The sequence below is a fragment of the Diospyros lotus genome, chromosome 10 (assembly GCF_014633365.1).
Source record: "Diospyros lotus cultivar Yz01 chromosome 10, ASM1463336v1, whole genome shotgun sequence".
NCBI classification, from domain to species: Eukaryota; Viridiplantae; Streptophyta; class Magnoliopsida; order Ericales; family Ebenaceae; genus Diospyros; species Diospyros lotus.
In genome coordinates, this window is record NC_068347.1 from 19,669,103 (window position 1) to 19,687,218 (window position 18,116).

Below are 18,116 nucleotides of genomic sequence, written 5' to 3' on the forward strand. Positions count from 1 at the left end.
CAACTCACAAAGACTTGCACATCGTCTCCCTCTTTGTTCAGTATGAGATATTGAAAGATAAGGTTGGTGAGTCTCGTGTCATTCCGTATGAGATATAGAAGGAATATGAGCAGGTGTTCATTATAGGAACTTGTTTACTAAACGAGACTATTAACATTAAATCACATCGAGTTTTATCTCACGGCTCAATGATTCAATGTTAACTACGAATCCGCATCTAGTCCTTAGACCTGAGATGATATGGATATTTGTGCATTGGTTGTAATAGCCAAAAATCTTGTGATATTTTGGTAAATAAATGTTTTGGTGGAAATATGAAATTTTGTGAAAATTGATATCAAAATACCATGAAATAGGTGACCGAATCAATTGTAGGGAGTGCCCTGGACTTAGATATATAATAAAAAAGATATGAGATCAACGAGCGTCTCGAGACAAGATTTATGGAATTAAAAGAAATTAGGACGAAGATAGTTTTCGATACAGCTAAGTTATAGCCGGAAAGATCGAATGATGGTGAGGGAATTCCAAGAAATCAACAGAACCCTAAGAATGTTCATATTTTTCATAAGTAACAACCCTTAAATAGTTTCGGGATGAAGCAAAAGGATTTGCGATCAAAACATGCATTTGAGCTTAAGTGTAATTTTAAATTCTAGTTGAAAAATGATTGAAAATGATATTTTTTCCAAATTCATTGGGTCAATTGTGAAGTATGAGATTTGGGGGTTCATGTGGTAAAATATCAAAGTCTAAGAATTTGAAATGAGGGTCAAAATGGCATTTGGAAGTAATATGGGGTGAACGTGCATTTTTTGCAAATCTAGCAGTGTGAACATTGCCAGCCACCTGCCATCATCGGGAGGGACATCCTAGGGTTCAGAATGGGCCCAGGACATGGTGGATCAATTGAAGACGGGTATGGGGCGAGAGTGGCCAAGATTTGATGGAGGTATGGTGATGACCGTACGCTCGCCGAAAAATTGGGGATGGTTTTTAAGGCAAATCACTTTTAAATCAAGGCGATTCGAGGCCATTAAATGGCTGTAATGATGATATGGGCCAATGATTAGACAGGAATGGTCCTTTTGCGGACAAATAATTGGGTATAAATAAGGGTTAGAGATGGCTAAAAACTTCAAAGCTTAAACTTCAAAATTCCAGAGTTTGAGAAAGAATTGAGGGAAAATGATAAAGGATTTTTTTTCCCCATGTCTTGAGAATCATTTCTAGATAATTTGAGAGGTTTTGGAGTTCGTTTGAGTAGCATTTGAGGGTTGGGTGAAAAAATGAATGGGTGCCGGAGCATGACTGAATTTAGTCGATTTTGGGCACTTCCGGTTGATCTTTTGACCGGTAAAGGGTGATATCGTGATCAGAACAAGGAGTAGGCTAAGATCGGAGGAAGAAACCGACTAATGGAGCATCGCTAGTGGCCTAAAAAAGATTGAAGATGACTAGAAAACTGGGCGCGTGTAGTACATAGGCAGGCAGTCCACGTGCGAGCGCGTGAGGGTGCGTAAGAGTTAGGTATTTTTGAAATTAATTTTATTATTTTTAGGAAATTATTTTAGGAATTATGGTGTAGAAAAAATTGAAAAAAAAAAACTTAAGAAGGTATTTATTTTGGAATTATTGAGAGAAAAATACGAAAAAAATAAAGAGATTATGAAGAAATTATGAAAAAAATAGATATTGAACTTCTTTTGAATAAATATAATGTCCAAGGATCATTGAGGCTCAACACAAAAATCGAGGGTGGCACGAGAATTGAGATATTCTGAGTTACATTTAAGGTAAGAGTTTATACTTCAAACTTGGATTATTGTGAATAGTTTTACTATCAAAACTTGGCTTGTTTTATACAAATGGTTTGACTTGTGAGTGACATCACTACTAAAACTTGGTTTATTGTAAGTGATTTAACCCTATACTCGATTTTGTTTCATGCAAATGTTGGCATGTGAATGGTTGATTTTCATGTGGATGGTACATCCAAAATATTTATTTACACGTGCATTAAAATTCGTGCAATGAAATGTCATTTTATGTAATGCATTATTACATGTTATGGTTATGGCATTGGCATGTGTGTTGGAAATGAGTAGTGTTTCCGAGTTGCTTTTGAGTGGAAATGTTATCCTTAACGTGAATGTGGTGTGTCTGGCTCCTGCGTTGATGTTGACCCTCCTGTGACTAGAGTGGTAACAATTGTTCCAAAAGTATTGGGGAGATGAGTTGATGTTGCCTCTCTTAAGCTAAGACTACACAATGCTAATGTGTCAATGTGGTTAGGTTGCATTTAGAGAGATTGTTCTTTCCCTGTAGTATGGGTTCAGCGCTGTATGAGATTCTCTTGGGCTGGGACATGTCGGGATATGTCAATTGTTTATAGTCTTACATATATTCATGAAATTTTTTTGAGCTCTCACTTAGATGATTCAACATCTAATTTGGACTATGTCCCTGGAATATTCAAACGTTCTAGGTGAAAGCAAAGGCGTCAAGGGAAAATAGGTTTTAAAGATGTAGCCGTTATTTACATATTTGATCTATAGTAGGTCTTTGATTATGTGGGAGATATTCAGTTGTCATGTATTTTGTTTTGAATATGTGATGTAAAACGATGGTATGGTTTCTATGTTATAAACCAAGCGTTTACAATTATGTATCATTTGAGGTTTCGATCTTGCTTCTGCATTTTACGATAATATTACCTATATTTGCTTATTGGTTATTAAGTTTAATATGCTGGGAAGGTAGATCGAAAGTGTTAGGAATGATTTATGTTGAGAATATGTTAAACAAAAAAATATTGTTGAAATCCCAAGTTAATGTCAGGGTTGGGAATAACGAGGTGTTACATTGGTGGATTAGGTTATCAAAAGCATTATATGGTTGTTCTAATTAGAGACGATCATACGAATCTATGTGCCTAGTTCAGTTATGCATGAGGTATGTGTGCATCAGACATGAAATCTATCACCTCGAGATTTATAAGGAGGATATCCTATGGGATCAAGAAATAGCTTGACAATAAATCCTTGGTCGAGGTAATATGACGATGGAATGTATGTTTATAATAGTTGTGTGATTTTAGTCAAGATTGATTTTAGATTTGGTCGTATGATGAGATTAAGAGATTTGACCTATTGATCGTGATCTCATATCTTATTGGGATATAGAATGATCGGGACCATATTGCATAGTATCGTAGTAAAAAGATTCACAACACCCGTTTCACAGTAAATTAGATAATCATGACATATTGCTCGATGTCACTCATAATTTACAGAAATTAATAATTGATTAATTCTTGTTACCAATTTAATTGTGAATTTATAAATTTTTACCCAATAAAAAATTACTTTTAAAGAGAATAAAGATAAATTAGTAATTATATAATTAATAATTATGGTGTATTTATTTATTAAATAAATAAGAATAATTAAATAATTATATTATGAATATAATTATTTAATTATTAATAATTTAATCGGATTTTTTGCTAGCACATTAAGCCTCACCCAATGGCACTAGGGTTTTCAATGGTGCTCTATAGATAGGACCATAAACCCTGATTCAGAAATTAGTGAGTTCAAATTCAATCAAAAAATTTTAGAAAAATTATATATTCTTCTCTCGAGACTTTTAGGTCAAAGTGATTTCGAGTGGACCAACTCGGCATCCTACGCTTTTGGGATTTTACAGTGGGTTACCAACAACTATAATTTGATTTCATTAAAAGGTACTCTTCTATCTAATATTTAGTTTTTGTAAATCATATTTTCTGAAAACGTGATACTTGTAAAATTAATTTTATTTCGCTAGGCATGATTAGATCATTATAATATAACATTTTTTTGTTTCTCATTCTAATAATGTGGAATCCTTACTTGGATACTCCAGCCAAGCTGAAGAATCCAAACAATAGCCCCAAAAAGGTAAAGAAACAAAAAAAGAACCACATTGACCTGCCATGCATACTCAACTAAGATCACATGTACTCAAATAGAAAAAACGGCAACGAAATCATAACTCACATCCTAAGCATGCATACAAAAGATAACTAGCCAACAAAGTTATATGGTATATACATATACAAATACAAAACCATGTCAAGCACTCAAAAGCTAACAACCATGGCACAACATCACCAGATACACATCAAAACAGGATCTATTAAGACTGCCTTATACACCATTTATCGGGATAGCTGGAGGATTGTTAGCCTCACCCTCACACTTAGTTTTGCCTTTACCTGGAATAAAGAGAAGCAAGGGTGAATCACAAGACTCAGCAAACATAAAAGAAAGGAGACACTGACAAGAGCATGGAAGCTAAAGAGTTAACCGCACCCCACGTGCAAGAATCATACATCATATATCCATGAATCACATGACAAATATAGAGAAATGCCGCATAATAAGATATACACATACCAATCATTGGGGCCCACATAAGACACGTGACACCTAAGTTCCTATCACAAACCTGTGACTATTTTGAAAGGCAATATGAGTAACACCTCGAGCCAAAGCTCCCTCGGGCTGGTGCTACCAAAACCTGAAAAACCTGGCACACTAACCGCGTCCGTAAACCTAACATGACAGAACTGTCCGTAAAACAACTGCAACACACCCACACAGTGCCAGGAACCATGCAATGCACAAAGATAATGCAATGGAATTTGAGCATGAACATGAAACATAACCACCATAAAAACCATGCATCAAGCTCTGCTTTCCCATATAGGAAGTTACATACGATGCAGTGCTCGTGCCTAGCTAGCCTAGGTATTAAAAAAACCTACTATGCTTGTGGCCAAGCACACAAGTCACATAGAACCCCCAAATGCATAATCCCAAAACCCATGCATGCATTTGAAATGGCAGAGGACTGAGAATTACAACAACCACATGCACAATACTCTCAATCACAACAATAATCACGCATTACCCAATGAGAACCAGCCCACACAACAGCTTCATTCCAACAACAAACGTGTAACGCCCCGCTTTCCCGAGCGCGTTATAAATTGGGACAATTCTGGGAAAATAAATTTTTTCTTTCAAACACTAAAGCTAAACCACATCATACCTCAAATTCATCCCAGAATTCCTATTCATTTATCACGAGAGATAATTACTATACACATCAAATGCGAAAGCAGAGATCGAAACCTGATATCTTAACATTAATCATAAATAAATTCAACATTCTTCAAAACGTTCAGAATTCAAAGTAGCAGAATTTAAATACATGGGCTATATAACATACATTTCATTCTTTATGCACCCTGCTAAATGCCTTTTCATGCCTCATTTATCCTTAAATCTTTTGCAATCTCCACCTTGAACCTTTGAATATTCTAGGGGCAAATACCTAAATTAGATGATAAACCATCTAAATAAGGATACATAATGTTATATCATGTGTGTATACAATGTCTTTTATCGTAGGTGTCAACTGCACCCCTCATGCTACCTACCATTTTTGTGGCCACCTCTTAAGAAGCCGGGGTGTATGGGTGCACCCTTGGTAAAGCAGTGATGCCAGTTCATACTTCCAACGGCCTCAAATGCGAGTGATCAATAATATCAACGTGTATTCATGCATTTCATAGTCATGTCATGATGCAGTCTACGTGATGGATACATATCAGGGTATGTCAATATGATGAAAACATTTTCGAGGAACATAAACCACTTACGAACCAACATTTTTCATAAAACTAACTTTAATTGGGGAGTACCACTTACCTTCTCAAGCTTATCGAGTCATCTTGATATCCGTGCCTTGCCTCGATTTGCGTGCCAACCTCAAACTTTGCATGAGACTCTTCAACTTCAGCCTCAAAGTATCCTAATCACCATATTTATTTAAATAAACATTAAAACCTATTTTTCCATAATTTCTGGCATTTTCCTTAATTTTCTCTCTATTTCTTCTTATTTTTCCTCAATAAATCCATACTAAATATTTCTAAAATATCTTATCAAATATTTCACTACGAAAATTCATAAAATAATATTCCTAAATTTTTTGAATTTTCTAAGAAATTTTACTTACCTTGACTTAGCAACTATGACTTCATCGGTATGCGTGCCATATCCTCAAAATTCGTGTCGAGCCATTTTCCTCGCAAAAATCTCTAGGATATTACCGAAACATAATTTCCTAATTTTTGGAATTTTCTAGGATTTTTCTCCACCATTTTCCTATTTTCTATTCTTTTTTTCTTTTTCTTTTCTTCTTCTTCTTCTTCCTCTCCCTCTTCCCACGCCTGCAAGTCCTCTGCTTCATCTTCTTCCCACGGCCGCCGCCGCTGCCAGCGCCTTCACCGCCGACCGCCTCGCCTGGCTTCCATCGTCGCCGCTTGATGCTGCCTTCAGAGCCACCGTCGCGATCTGTTACAACCGGCCACCATCGCCCCTGCTTGCTGCCAGCGGCCATTGTCGCACCCCCCGGTCATCTCTACCACCTCTCCAGCCTTTCTTAACCTTCTCCTTCCTCGATGCAGCTCCCCCTTGATCGTTGGCCGCCCCTTCATCGCTCGAGCTTGCGGTCATAGCTGTCGCAAGCTGCTGCCTCCTATCCCTCTTCCGATCTCGCACTCTCGGCCTCTCTCTCTCTCTTGCTCTACTCTCTGATCTCATAAGCCTTCTCTGTCTCTCTCTTGGCCACGGCTCTCTCTCGCTTCCTCCCATCTGATCTCTCTCTCTCTCTCCCTTGTTGTTTCTCAAGCAGCTAGTTCCCTGCCTATTTATAGGTAACCCACCCTTCTCCTCACTGCCTTTTGCCCATGCTTCTTGGCATGAGAATCACTCCATTGACAGCCATCACTTTGAAGGGTATGGAGTTTGCGTGCATAATCAATTTGCAGAGCATGGAAGCCATCACTCACGCACACAGCCAGCACATGTATATATATAATTATATATTACATTTAATTTATACATTTAAATCTCACATTTTATCTTAAATTTATTAAGATAATTCCTTAATTGCAATAACATCCTCAAACATTGAATTAGATTGCATTTCGATACTAAGGATCCAAAATTAATAACTTTAAAGTTACTCGATTTGGTCGATTTTGCACCAATGTCCTCACCGGGCTATTGTTTCATCCCGAAACCACTGAAGGGTTGATCATTACGAAAAATCGGAGCCCTCCTAGGGTTCCGCTAATTTTTCGGAAGCCTCTTGTAACGATTCGATTTTGCAGCCTAAATGGCAGCTACATTTTAGTTATACCGAAAACTATTCCCGATCAGTTTTCTTTCGATACCATAAATTCTATCTCGGAATGCTCATCGAAACCATATCATTTTTCTTAGATAATTCTACTCCGAGACACTCCCTATAGTGTATTCGGTACTTATAACTGCTATCAAACCAATTTTTTGGTATTCTAAACTCATCGAAATTACGTGGCAACTTTATATGAACATGGGGTATTGCAAAACGAAAGGAGGAATTGAGCCCTTTAAAGCTCACAAGAAACGACCCACCAATTGGTTACGGATCCAACCATAATAGAGGTAAGAAGAAACTATCAAAGTTATTTGAAAACCTCAACTACAACCTCCAGTAATTCAACACAACAGTAAGGAAATAAACCAAATGAGAAAGTAATTAAAATCTCTCACAAGCTGAACCAAAGATGCTATAGAAGTAAGATGGGGTAAATGCTTGCCTAAGACAAAAAAGATACCACCCTAAAAGCTTGGTTGAACCCCTTCTTCTTTTTCTTTTTCTTCTGTTGATTTCTCTTCTTCTCCTTCCTGCTCTCGGCTGAACACTTTTCAAATATCTCTCTTTTCTCAACTTTCACTCTGTTTATATAGCCAAGAGACAGAGGAATGTGGGGTTAGACGCGGGACAAGACTAGAGGAAAAGTCATCAACATTCACTCAGTCTAGGCAATTGTTTTTCAAAAAAGTTTATCCGGACATACTAGGGGTTATCTGAATGTGCAAGAGCATATCTAGATATGGGATGGCATATCTGAATACAAGGAAGTAAAACCAGGAAAGATATGTGGATACACAAACATCATATCCGAATACAAGACACAAGAGACGCCTAGGGGTATCCGAATACCATACTTGGTATTCTAATACCATTCATTTTCCAATGGGGTATCCGAATACCCCGGGCTTCCTATCCGAATATGAGACCCCAACACCATTATATGTGTATTCCAACAGTAGAGACAAAATATGACAGTTGTAACACAAACAAACATTATATTTGTTTATTAGCCTAACATCTGCATTCAATATCGAAAATCTATAAATAGGAGAAGAAGTATGTTGAAAAGGTTAACCAATTTACAAAGAGCTTGAACTCAACTTGCAAATACTCAAGGGCTTTCTGATCTTTCATTTTCGTGCATTCGAAGTTTATTCTTTATCAGATCCGAAAATAGATAGTGTATCAATTTTTAAATTTTGTATCTCTCTTTCATTCAAAAGAAAAATCTGTAGTCTTGTATTATCTTTAATTTTTCTCTTCAAAAATCATTTTCACATTATTTGTGAAACTTGTAAATGTTAAGCCTAAACCTATAAAAGGCATTTGGTTGTGGTTGAGCCAAGTGTTAAAAGCTAGCTTGTAAAGATTAAGTAGCTAAACCTGCTTGAAAGCTACAAAGGTAAATAATTTTTTGTTTATCAAAATCCTTTTTTACATTCTTTTATTTTTCTTTAAAGTTTTAAAAAGGATGAAAAAGACTAAATTCATCCCTTTCTTAAGCTAAGTTTCAATAGTTTCCATCAAAAAATAGTGGCTTGTTGCAAGATTAGCTATCTTGGAAGTTGACACTTGATGAATGGGCCATTCTAATATTTTATCTTGGCTATTAAACTTGGAAGTAGAGATTTACTTTGATACCACTTGATACACAATTAGTTTAAGAGGGGGTGAATTAAATTTTGAAGTTAACTGTAAATGAAATGTAAGAGAATTGAAAGATTGAAGTGAGATTGAAGTGCACAGGATTTTAGAGTGGTTCAGCTTCATCACCTATTCCACTATTTTGGCTCCTCACTAAGGATTTCAACCAAACAATTTACTAGGTAGCTCTTAATAGGATCAGTTATAATCTCTTTATGTAACATCCAGATAATTTGGGAGTAGTTAATAATTATTAAATTCTGTAATTGAAGTGATTTTTGATTTATTGGAATTGAATAATTTAGTGAATAGTTGATAATTATTAATTATTGCGTATAAGGTGATTATCAAATATTTGTGGGTTTAAAGGAAATATTAATTTATTTTGGTATTAGAGAAATGAGCATGATATTGTTGAAAATTCGGGGTATAAGTGTTATTAATAAGTGGGGTGCATGTAGTAATTTTCAGAAGTTATGGGGTCTAAATAAAATTTTTAGGAATTGTTGCGGGGTCACTTTAAAATTAATTTGGTGCACTTATATGTTGAGGATGGAGGTTAGTGCAGGTGGTCTCGCGTGCGCGTGTGCTGGGTGAGGACGAGGGATCGAATCGCGGAGGCTGCACGCGTTAGGGGCAGAAAATTGCTGATTTTCAGCAAACCCAGCCCCAAAACGACGTTATTTTAGGGCTAGGCGGTGGCACCAGGTGGCTGCCATGCAGTAGTTTCTGGTGGCCTGTTTCTTTGCCTTTTTAATCACCGACTTCAGCGTGCATTTGGCCAAGGAATTGAGCTGCAACGTAAGGAAAAATTGTAAAAGAAAAAGCTAAGCGCAACCATGGAAATGGGGATAAAAATTCAAGGGAAAATGGAAAAAATGTAGTTTAATTAAAGTTTATATATACAGGTAAGTTAAGTAATTTATGTGAATAGTTTTGTATGGTTATAATTTAATTTTGTGTCCAATTTTGTTAATTTTGGGAGATTATACTATTTTGTAGCGTGCGAGTGTAAAAAAGTTGAAATCAATTAAATAAAGGCAACCTCCCTATTTTCTTTGTGAGCCCTTCCATTTTTTATGACTTCCAAGCTTTTCCTTAACTTGATTCGGTTCCACATATTAATATTACAACTTGAGCAATTTATTGGTGCAATTTAATTTAAATTAAATATGAGACTAGCCGGGGTTTTATTTGTTATGTGCCTACGAGATATTGTATCACCCTTGTTTCTTTGGGAATGATGTCGAACCTGATCCAAGGCTAGGTTTATAGAGGAATGACGGGATTTTGGTAATGGTTATGGTTTGCCACGAGTAGGAGTCTTTATAAATTAAGGCATGAGCCGTTGACTGGTGAGATGACGTGTTGACCATTTAGTGACACTGGAGCAAACCGTCGACCAAGCCATGAACAACTGCCAACTAATTGATCCCTAGTCACATATTGTCTACCGGTGCCTAGTCACTATCGACTAGCTTTGTCATTATATGACATATTGCATGGCATTATAGTGCATGGGACTGAACTTGCATTCATTAGGGATCATATTTGTATGTGTTGGGGGTGTGAGCATTAGTATGACACAGTTGGCCTGCTGAGTGCTAACTTATGTATTTTGGGCGAGCATATGCTTTTAGAGCATTCACTTGTGTGAATTCCTACGTGGGAGTATCATGGTCTGATGCTTGGCTTATGGGGGCATTGTCATCATGTTGATGTTGCAGAAGCCGTTGCATTTATTATCTGTTGCATTGCATGGTTATGATACTGTATATCTTTGCTAGCCAAGGCCTCGGGCTCATTTATTTATGCTAGCCAGGGCCTCGGGCTCATATATCTTTGCTAGCCAAAGCCTCGGGCTCATATATTTTTGCTAGCCAAGGCCTCGTGCTCGTATGATTTATATTAGGGCTTCTGGCCCATATGGTGGATGCTAGCTAGTCCATGGCGGTGATAGGTTTGTATGCAGACTTGGGTGCTAGATTGTGCATTTCTTATGTGGGCCCCAAGGATTGCTACCGTGTGCATTGGTTTATTTATTTGTGTTGATGGCTCCATGTTGTAATACATGGCATGGCATGGCACTTTGATGTCCATCACGACATTTGATAGGTGGTATTCAGTGTGAGAAAATTATTCCTAGCCTTACCATATTTCTTATGTTATGCTTGCTGAGCCTTGTGGCTCACTTTATTTTTACCATCATTCCGAGTTAAGAATAATGGTGTTTGGGAATGGTTGCTATGACGATTATTTTTCTTTTATTTGGATTTGGTGTTTGGGGATGGTTGCTATAGCGATTATTATTCTTTTATTTGGATTCTGTGTGTTCAGGGCAATCCTAGTCGAAAAGATCTTTGGGGTGTGAGTTGTGATCAGAGGCTCTGATTATGTATGTGTGGTATCTGATTAATTTCCAAGAAAATTCTAGGTCGTCACACTTTAGATAGTTTTTCAAGAATCAACTAAAACCACTACATTTGTTTGGATTAGGCAAAACCAGCTACACCTTACAAGAAGTAAATGTTTGTAGTAAAAGAGAAACTACTAATAAAGCTCACAATTGAATGAAGCTTCTACCAATTTACAGAGGATCAAGGATATGAAGTTAAAGTCTATTATATATGTTTTTACAATACAAATGATGTATATTATGATGGCTCTTTGACCTCTTTTGAGAATGGCTTGGAGAATGATCAAGATGTAGCTTGTGTAAATGTCTAGCCAATTCTCGTTAGCTTGCTGCGTTGAATGCTCTTCAATTCTTATTCAATGGTCAAAAGACTAAACTAGTTTTCTGCATAAACATTTTCATTCCAACAGTCATAAATTCATCAGAAATTCAATTTTCGTTTTATTCTTATCAAATAATCTTCATATCATTTAATGCACTAATCATCGTCTAAAAAGAGAAATATGCAAGCATTAAATGTAAATATGCTAGCATTAAATGTGCGAACAAAGAATAATAACGGCTTTAATTTTAAATTTTAGTATACATATACTATAGTGAAAAAATAAGGGTAGTCAATTAGATTAGCACATACTTTAATGAATTTTAAAGACAATCAATTGAGTATAAGCTTTACTTGATTGCAAGAATCACACAATCGATTACTATTTAAATAAAGAGACTCACTTTCTAGTCAAACAAATTCACTTGACTGAATCATACTATATACTCAATTGCATGACTAACGCTACTTGAATACCAAATACCTTACAATGGATTAACAAATATGCTTCATAAGGAACATTCGATTGAACATTTTTTGTATTCAATTTGGTCATGTTATCAGTTGAGTATAAAATACCTGATAGTTGATTTAGAAAAATAGATACATAAACTTGCTTTCTGTTCTTTTTAAAGTATTCGACTATGGTATTAAGCCTACTCGACTAGGAAAAATAATATTTGATTGACCATAAACTTAAGTTGATTACTGTTGAGCTATTGAAACTTGACACTATGCAGCTTATTTATCACTTGATTAGAATAATATTTTACTCAATTTACGATTAAGTTAGTCGAGCACAGATTTAGTCACTTGAATGAAGATTCACCAAGAGATATTGAAGAATGACAAACAAATTCTTGATTGACTATTTCAATGTTTATTTAAATTTTTTATTGCAGCGAGCTCTCAATATTTTTCTACTCAACTACACTAACACATGATCACTTGAGTGATGGTTTGTAAATCAGTTAAGATGAACTTTCATATTACAGAGTCAATTAACTTTTGTATTTCATTCACTCGATTAATAGTAGACTATGCTTGAGTAAATTATTAAAATTATTGATTTAGTTATAAAAACTCACTCAATTATTTGATACATTATGAATTAAAGTTTTGTAAAAATATTATATCATCACCATCATCATCAAAACATCATTAATATATTAAATCAACATTTTGAATTTCCATATCGTTAATTTCCTAAAGTCTTTTATGATTTTTTGGATAAACATAAAAAAAGTTACAATAAAAAAAAAAACTAATCTCAAAACTAAAATCATTTTCTTAAATTAGAAATTAAAAACATGAAAGTAAATATTGATAACTTTAAAATCGAAAATATTTCTCTTAAGTTTATCTTTCATCTATCTCTCTCAATTTTATCTCATTTATTAATTATAAGAAATAAAATAATTGGTGTTTGATCATTAGCAACGAGTCACTAAATCTTAGGGATAATGGAATTTAGTATCTGATTTTAGTGATCTTAGTGTTCTCAAGTCGCTATAGGTAATGGTTAGTTGTTGGTCAGCAACCAACTTTTTTTATTATTTGAATGACCATCCTTGTGCGGCCCTCAATTATGACATGGAAGGTAAATCGTAAGTGTCAAGCTTTGCCTGATCGCGCAAGATAAGGATTGAATTCACGATTTATTGAACTGACATTATCATATCATTTGCCTGATCGCTTGATCTATGCACAAGGGGCAATTTTTTTTTTTTTTATATATTGAATGGGAAAGGGAGAGTGTGTTGAGACAACTTGAGTTATAAGAAAAATTATTGAATTTTCTTGAAATAAAAAGAGTGTCTCTATAATTAGGCCAAACTTTAAAAGTATCAATATAATTTACACTAATTCCCAACATACATTAGTTCTATAGATTAATGCTATGAGTCATTACTGAAGATATTGTCATCAGTGATGCAGTGTTTCCTCATCAGAGGAGCTAGTACATATAGAAGATAATGACACATGGTTATTTATCACCTTCTCTATTAAAGAAACACCATATCATAGATGATACTGTTATCAATAATTATTCATAACATTATTCTTTTCTATATCAGTGTCTTCACATATTAAAATTATAATAATTGGTCGTGTCAACTAAAATAAGTAAATTAGTAATGGTATTTGTAAATTAAATTTTAATGCTTATAAAATTTTAAATATGTTTTTATAGAAATAACAACACTTTTCTTTATAAATTATCTCAATTAATTAAAAAAATAATTTATAACAAATATTATTAATTTTTTTAATAAATACATATAATTTTATGTATTGAAAATTATTATTATTAATTAATTCCAATGAAGGCGGTAACGTACCTGAAAATGTTGTTCGCGTGTCGAACTTAAATAAGAAAATTTTGAACTGAAATCCGTAACCCCTCTTCTCTTCATTCGGTCGATCTCTAATCCGATCATCTGATCCCCAAACTGAAATCCTTAACCCCACTTCTACTGCTCGCGCACGGCCCTAATCTCCTCGCCATCTCGCTCTCGTTGCTCCGGTAAAGGCCGTACCGTCGCTGCTCCGGCGAAGCTGCTCCCGTATCGATATCTTCCTCTTTCAGATCTGTATAAAATCCAAGTTTTGTCTCTGTTTTGATACTTGGGGTTGCTTGCCTATGAGCCTGGAGTGTTTTTTTGTGCTTTAATTGCTGATCGCGTTGCTTTGACATTTACCCGTAGATTCTTGGTGTCTATGGCGTGAGAGTCAAGAGGAGCGGTTAACAGGCCTAACTCCGCCGGGATCTGGCCGCCGTTTATCGGAATTTCGGCCGCTATACCGGGGTAGCTATTCGAGTTGCAGGCGACTGTTTAATTTTAAGGTTTTCTTCTCTGAAACTCTGCTAGATCCTGTAATCGGGCTCTATACGTATTTGTATGTGAGATTCAGTTTTCGCTTTCATTTCTGTTAGGTTTTCGAAATTTTGGTTTTGTTTTTGACGTATATACTTGACGCACTTTGATCCTTTTTTTTGTCTCGTAGTTTGTTGGTTGGTAAATTGTATCGTCATCGAGCAGAAAAGGGACTGATTGAAGAGCTCGATTTCGACTTGGGTCAGCGATGGCGGCTCTTGGGGGACCTAGACCGGGCAATGTCCCGCCTAATTACAACCCTAATTCTCTTGCTGATGGTGTGCAAAACCTACAAGTCAATCGTCCCACTGGACCTCCAACTTCGGTGGCCAATTCTGGTGGCCCTAGTAGGCCTCCGCCCCCTTTTGGCCAGCAACCGCCGCCTTTCTCTTCATCAGCTCCACATTCGGCCCCATTTGCTGGGGCATCACCAATGGTTCGTCCTGGCCCACCCCCGCCAGGTGTCCTTTCAAGGCCTGCAGTCCCTCCTAGTGGCACTTCACAACCTACATTGCCCCCAAATTTAGCTTCGAATAGACCTTCAGGCCCTCCTCCTGTTACTCAACCTCCTCCACCTTTTGGATCGAGGCCTCCGCCTCCTGGATCTTTGCCCTCTGCCATGACCAGTTCTGGTGGGCCTCCTGGTGCTTTCCCTCCTTTTGGCCAGGTGGCACCACCTGGTTCTCGTCCAAGTCTTACCCCTTTCGGATCATCCCCTTTCACCACGGGACCACCTTTACCTCCTGGAAGCACTTCTCACCCCGTTAGTAATGGACCTCCAGCATTTGCACCAGGTGGATCACAAGGTGGTCCGCATATAGCTTCCGCTGGTAGCCGGCCACCACCAGAAGGTGGGTTTGCACCACCTGCAACATTGTTTGCTAGGGCACCTCCAGCTACAAACATGCGTTCTCTTATTGGAAGTCCACCTTCGGGTGCAATGCCACCGGGGCCAATGCAACCTCCACCGCCATTTTCAACAGCACCACAAGGTGTGCCCAGTTCCTCTACATTTGTACCGCCACCTCAAAGTGCATTGCCTCCTTCAGGTTCTCCTTATGGCCCACAGGCATGGCAAATGCCACCTCGGCAGGTGAACCTTCCAAAGCCTTAACTGCTTTCCTTTTTGAATTTCTGGGTACATATGTGCTAATTTGCTAGATACTTAATGATATTTTCTTTTATATATTTTTTTAAGAGTATATATAAAAGGGAAACCTGACAGGGATGAACCCTGTGCTCTAAGAACTTGTTATATATTGGGATCAGTTATACTTTTGTCTTATTGTTTAGTAATTTAATTAATGAAGAATATATGATTATCTGGATCAAGAATACCTTAGATTTCATGCATTCCTGAACACCTTTGAGGTTTAAATAGGAGGTTTTTAGATGCTACTGGGAACTTCGGGAATCAGGTCAGAATAAAAGATGCATTATTTTTTCTTTTTATGAGAGAACTTATACGAAATATATAGAGAAAACAATAGATGATATTTGATACAGCATCTATCATTTTATTTAAAATTTATTGTATTAGAAGGGTGAGGAACATAACAAGGAAGGATTATAGAGATCCTTACGGATATTTCCCTGCCATAGGAGCCTAAGTAGTAATGGTAAAACATCAGACAGTATAACTTTTTGGCAATAGCTGTTAGGATTTCAGTGGATTCAAGGAGTTGTTGGAGGGGTTGAGTTTGTCCTTGCTGCTTTTAGCAGTGATATTGGTTTTAGATGAGAGAACAACAAAGAAGCCACATGCTATTGCCAAAAGAGTGTGATGCAACAAAGAAGCCACATGCTTTTTGATGAACACGTGTTCATTGAAAAGAGTGGCATTGGGCATCAAAGAATGCCACTGCTAAAAGATTGTGTTAATTGAAAAGAGTGGCATTGGTTTTAGATAAGAGAAAAATAAGTTGTTTTCAAGAAAAAAGAGTGTGATGCAAGAGATGTACCATGGAGGGCAAAACAAATCAAGTGCGGAATTAGATGGTCAACACAATTCAAAACAACTAAAAAAATTTAAGAGAGTCAATAGGAAATACTCCAAACTAAAAGGAGTTATGGGGGGGGGGGGGGGGGAGGGGGGGGGGGGGAGGGGTTACAAAAAAAAAAAAAAAGACCTAGTGAACTTCTATATGACTTTGTGTGCATGCTTTATTGAGAAAAAGTTGAATATTTATACTTTGGCTTAAGCAAAGAAGGTTGTTAGTGCAACAAAGTCAAAAGCTTATCAAAACTGTATAATTGACTTGCACAAGGGACAGAGAAAAATGTGTGTATATATATAAAAGTTTACTAAAACAATAGAAGAGTGAATGAGAAGTATGAGTTGAGTGAAGTTTATGAAAAATGAAAACTTAACGATATAGTAAACGAGGGGTTGTTAAAGACAGAGATAGGAGTAATATTACTTGATACTATTCAATAAATGTGGAGAAATAAATAGTGCTTTGACATCTCTTAATAATTCTTAAAAAGATGGAAATTATATGCTCCATAGATGTAGTTGTTTGAAAAAAGTGAATCAAGTCAATAAAAAGATAAAATAATAAAGCAACTGAATTTGATAACATCTCAATAGAAGTATGAAAATGCATTGGATAGAATGACATTTTATTGTTAACAAAACTATTAATGTGATCCTAAAATCAAAGACGATGTTTCACAAATGGAGAGAGAGTATCCTAGTGCTTATTTACAAGAACAAAGGAGATGTTCAAAATTGTAGAATTTGTATAAAGATCAAGCTGAACTTTGAAAGAGTGGGTGATTGACCCAAGATTAAGAAAAGAAACCAAGGTGTCTTAAAATCAATTTTGGTTTCATGCCTAGTAGGTTAATAATGAGGACTCTATATTTGTTGAGGTGCCTGTTGCAAAGATCCAAAGATAAGCATAAAGATTGGCATATAGTGTTTTCTATGTTTAGAAAAGCCTATGACAAAGTCTTTAGAGAAGTTTTATGAAGGTTTTAAAGGAGAAGAGAGTTTGAGTTGCTTATATAGAGGTTTTTAAGATATGTATCATGTGGAAGAAGTATTTGTTAGGACTTGTAGAGAAGATATCCAGTGTTTTTTTTTTTTCAATTTTCTAATTATTTTTTTAAGTATTGTATCAAGCATTTGGACACCCTTATCTCTTTGTTTTGGATGAACTTAATAAACATGTTCAAGAAGAGGTGTCTCGGTGTATGTTCTTTGTCCATTTGACAGGCTCTCCACTTTTGGTTATTGTGTAATGATTGGAGGCAATTTGATTTCCTGGAAGAGTAAGAAACGACGTGTTATGGCTAGATCTAGTGCAGAGGCAGAATATCTGACTATGGTACTAGCTATGTGTGAGCTGGTTTGCATTGGAAAACTTCTTAAGGAGTTATAGTTTGGAGATTCAGGTCTGTGCAACTCATGTGTGACAATCTGGGTGCTCTTCATATTGCCTATAACCCAATTTTTCACGAGGACCAAATATATTGAAATAGAGTATCATTTTGCACGTGGAAAACTGGTTTCTGGTGAGATTACCATTAGTTTTGTGGGCACTAATTACCAGGTGGCCGACCTGTTTGCTAAAGCACTTCGAGGTCTGAG

General features: G+C 36.3%; 1 protein-coding gene across 4 annotated transcripts in view; it reads left to right on the plus strand.

Annotated features, from left to right (window-relative positions):
• The first annotated feature begins 14,023 nt into the window (after nucleotides 1-14,023).
• LOC127810975 (protein transport protein Sec24-like At4g32640) overlaps nucleotides 14,024-18,116 on the plus strand; it is a 94,225-nt gene continuing 90,132 nt past the window's right edge. Inside the window, exons 1-3 of one of the 4 annotated variants that reach the window (XM_052350623.1) lie at nucleotides 14,024-14,249; nucleotides 14,351-14,490; nucleotides 14,652-15,614. In XM_052350623.1, the coding sequence (XP_052206583.1) occupies nucleotides 14,730-15,614 (885 nt within the window). In that variant the 5' untranslated portion in view covers nucleotides 14,024-14,249; nucleotides 14,351-14,490; nucleotides 14,652-14,729. Of the gene's footprint in view, nucleotides 14,250-14,350; nucleotides 14,544-14,651; nucleotides 15,615-18,116 lie in introns of all 4 variants that reach the window. The other 3 variants (XM_052350624.1, XM_052350622.1, XM_052350625.1) reach the window with 3 other exon arrangements.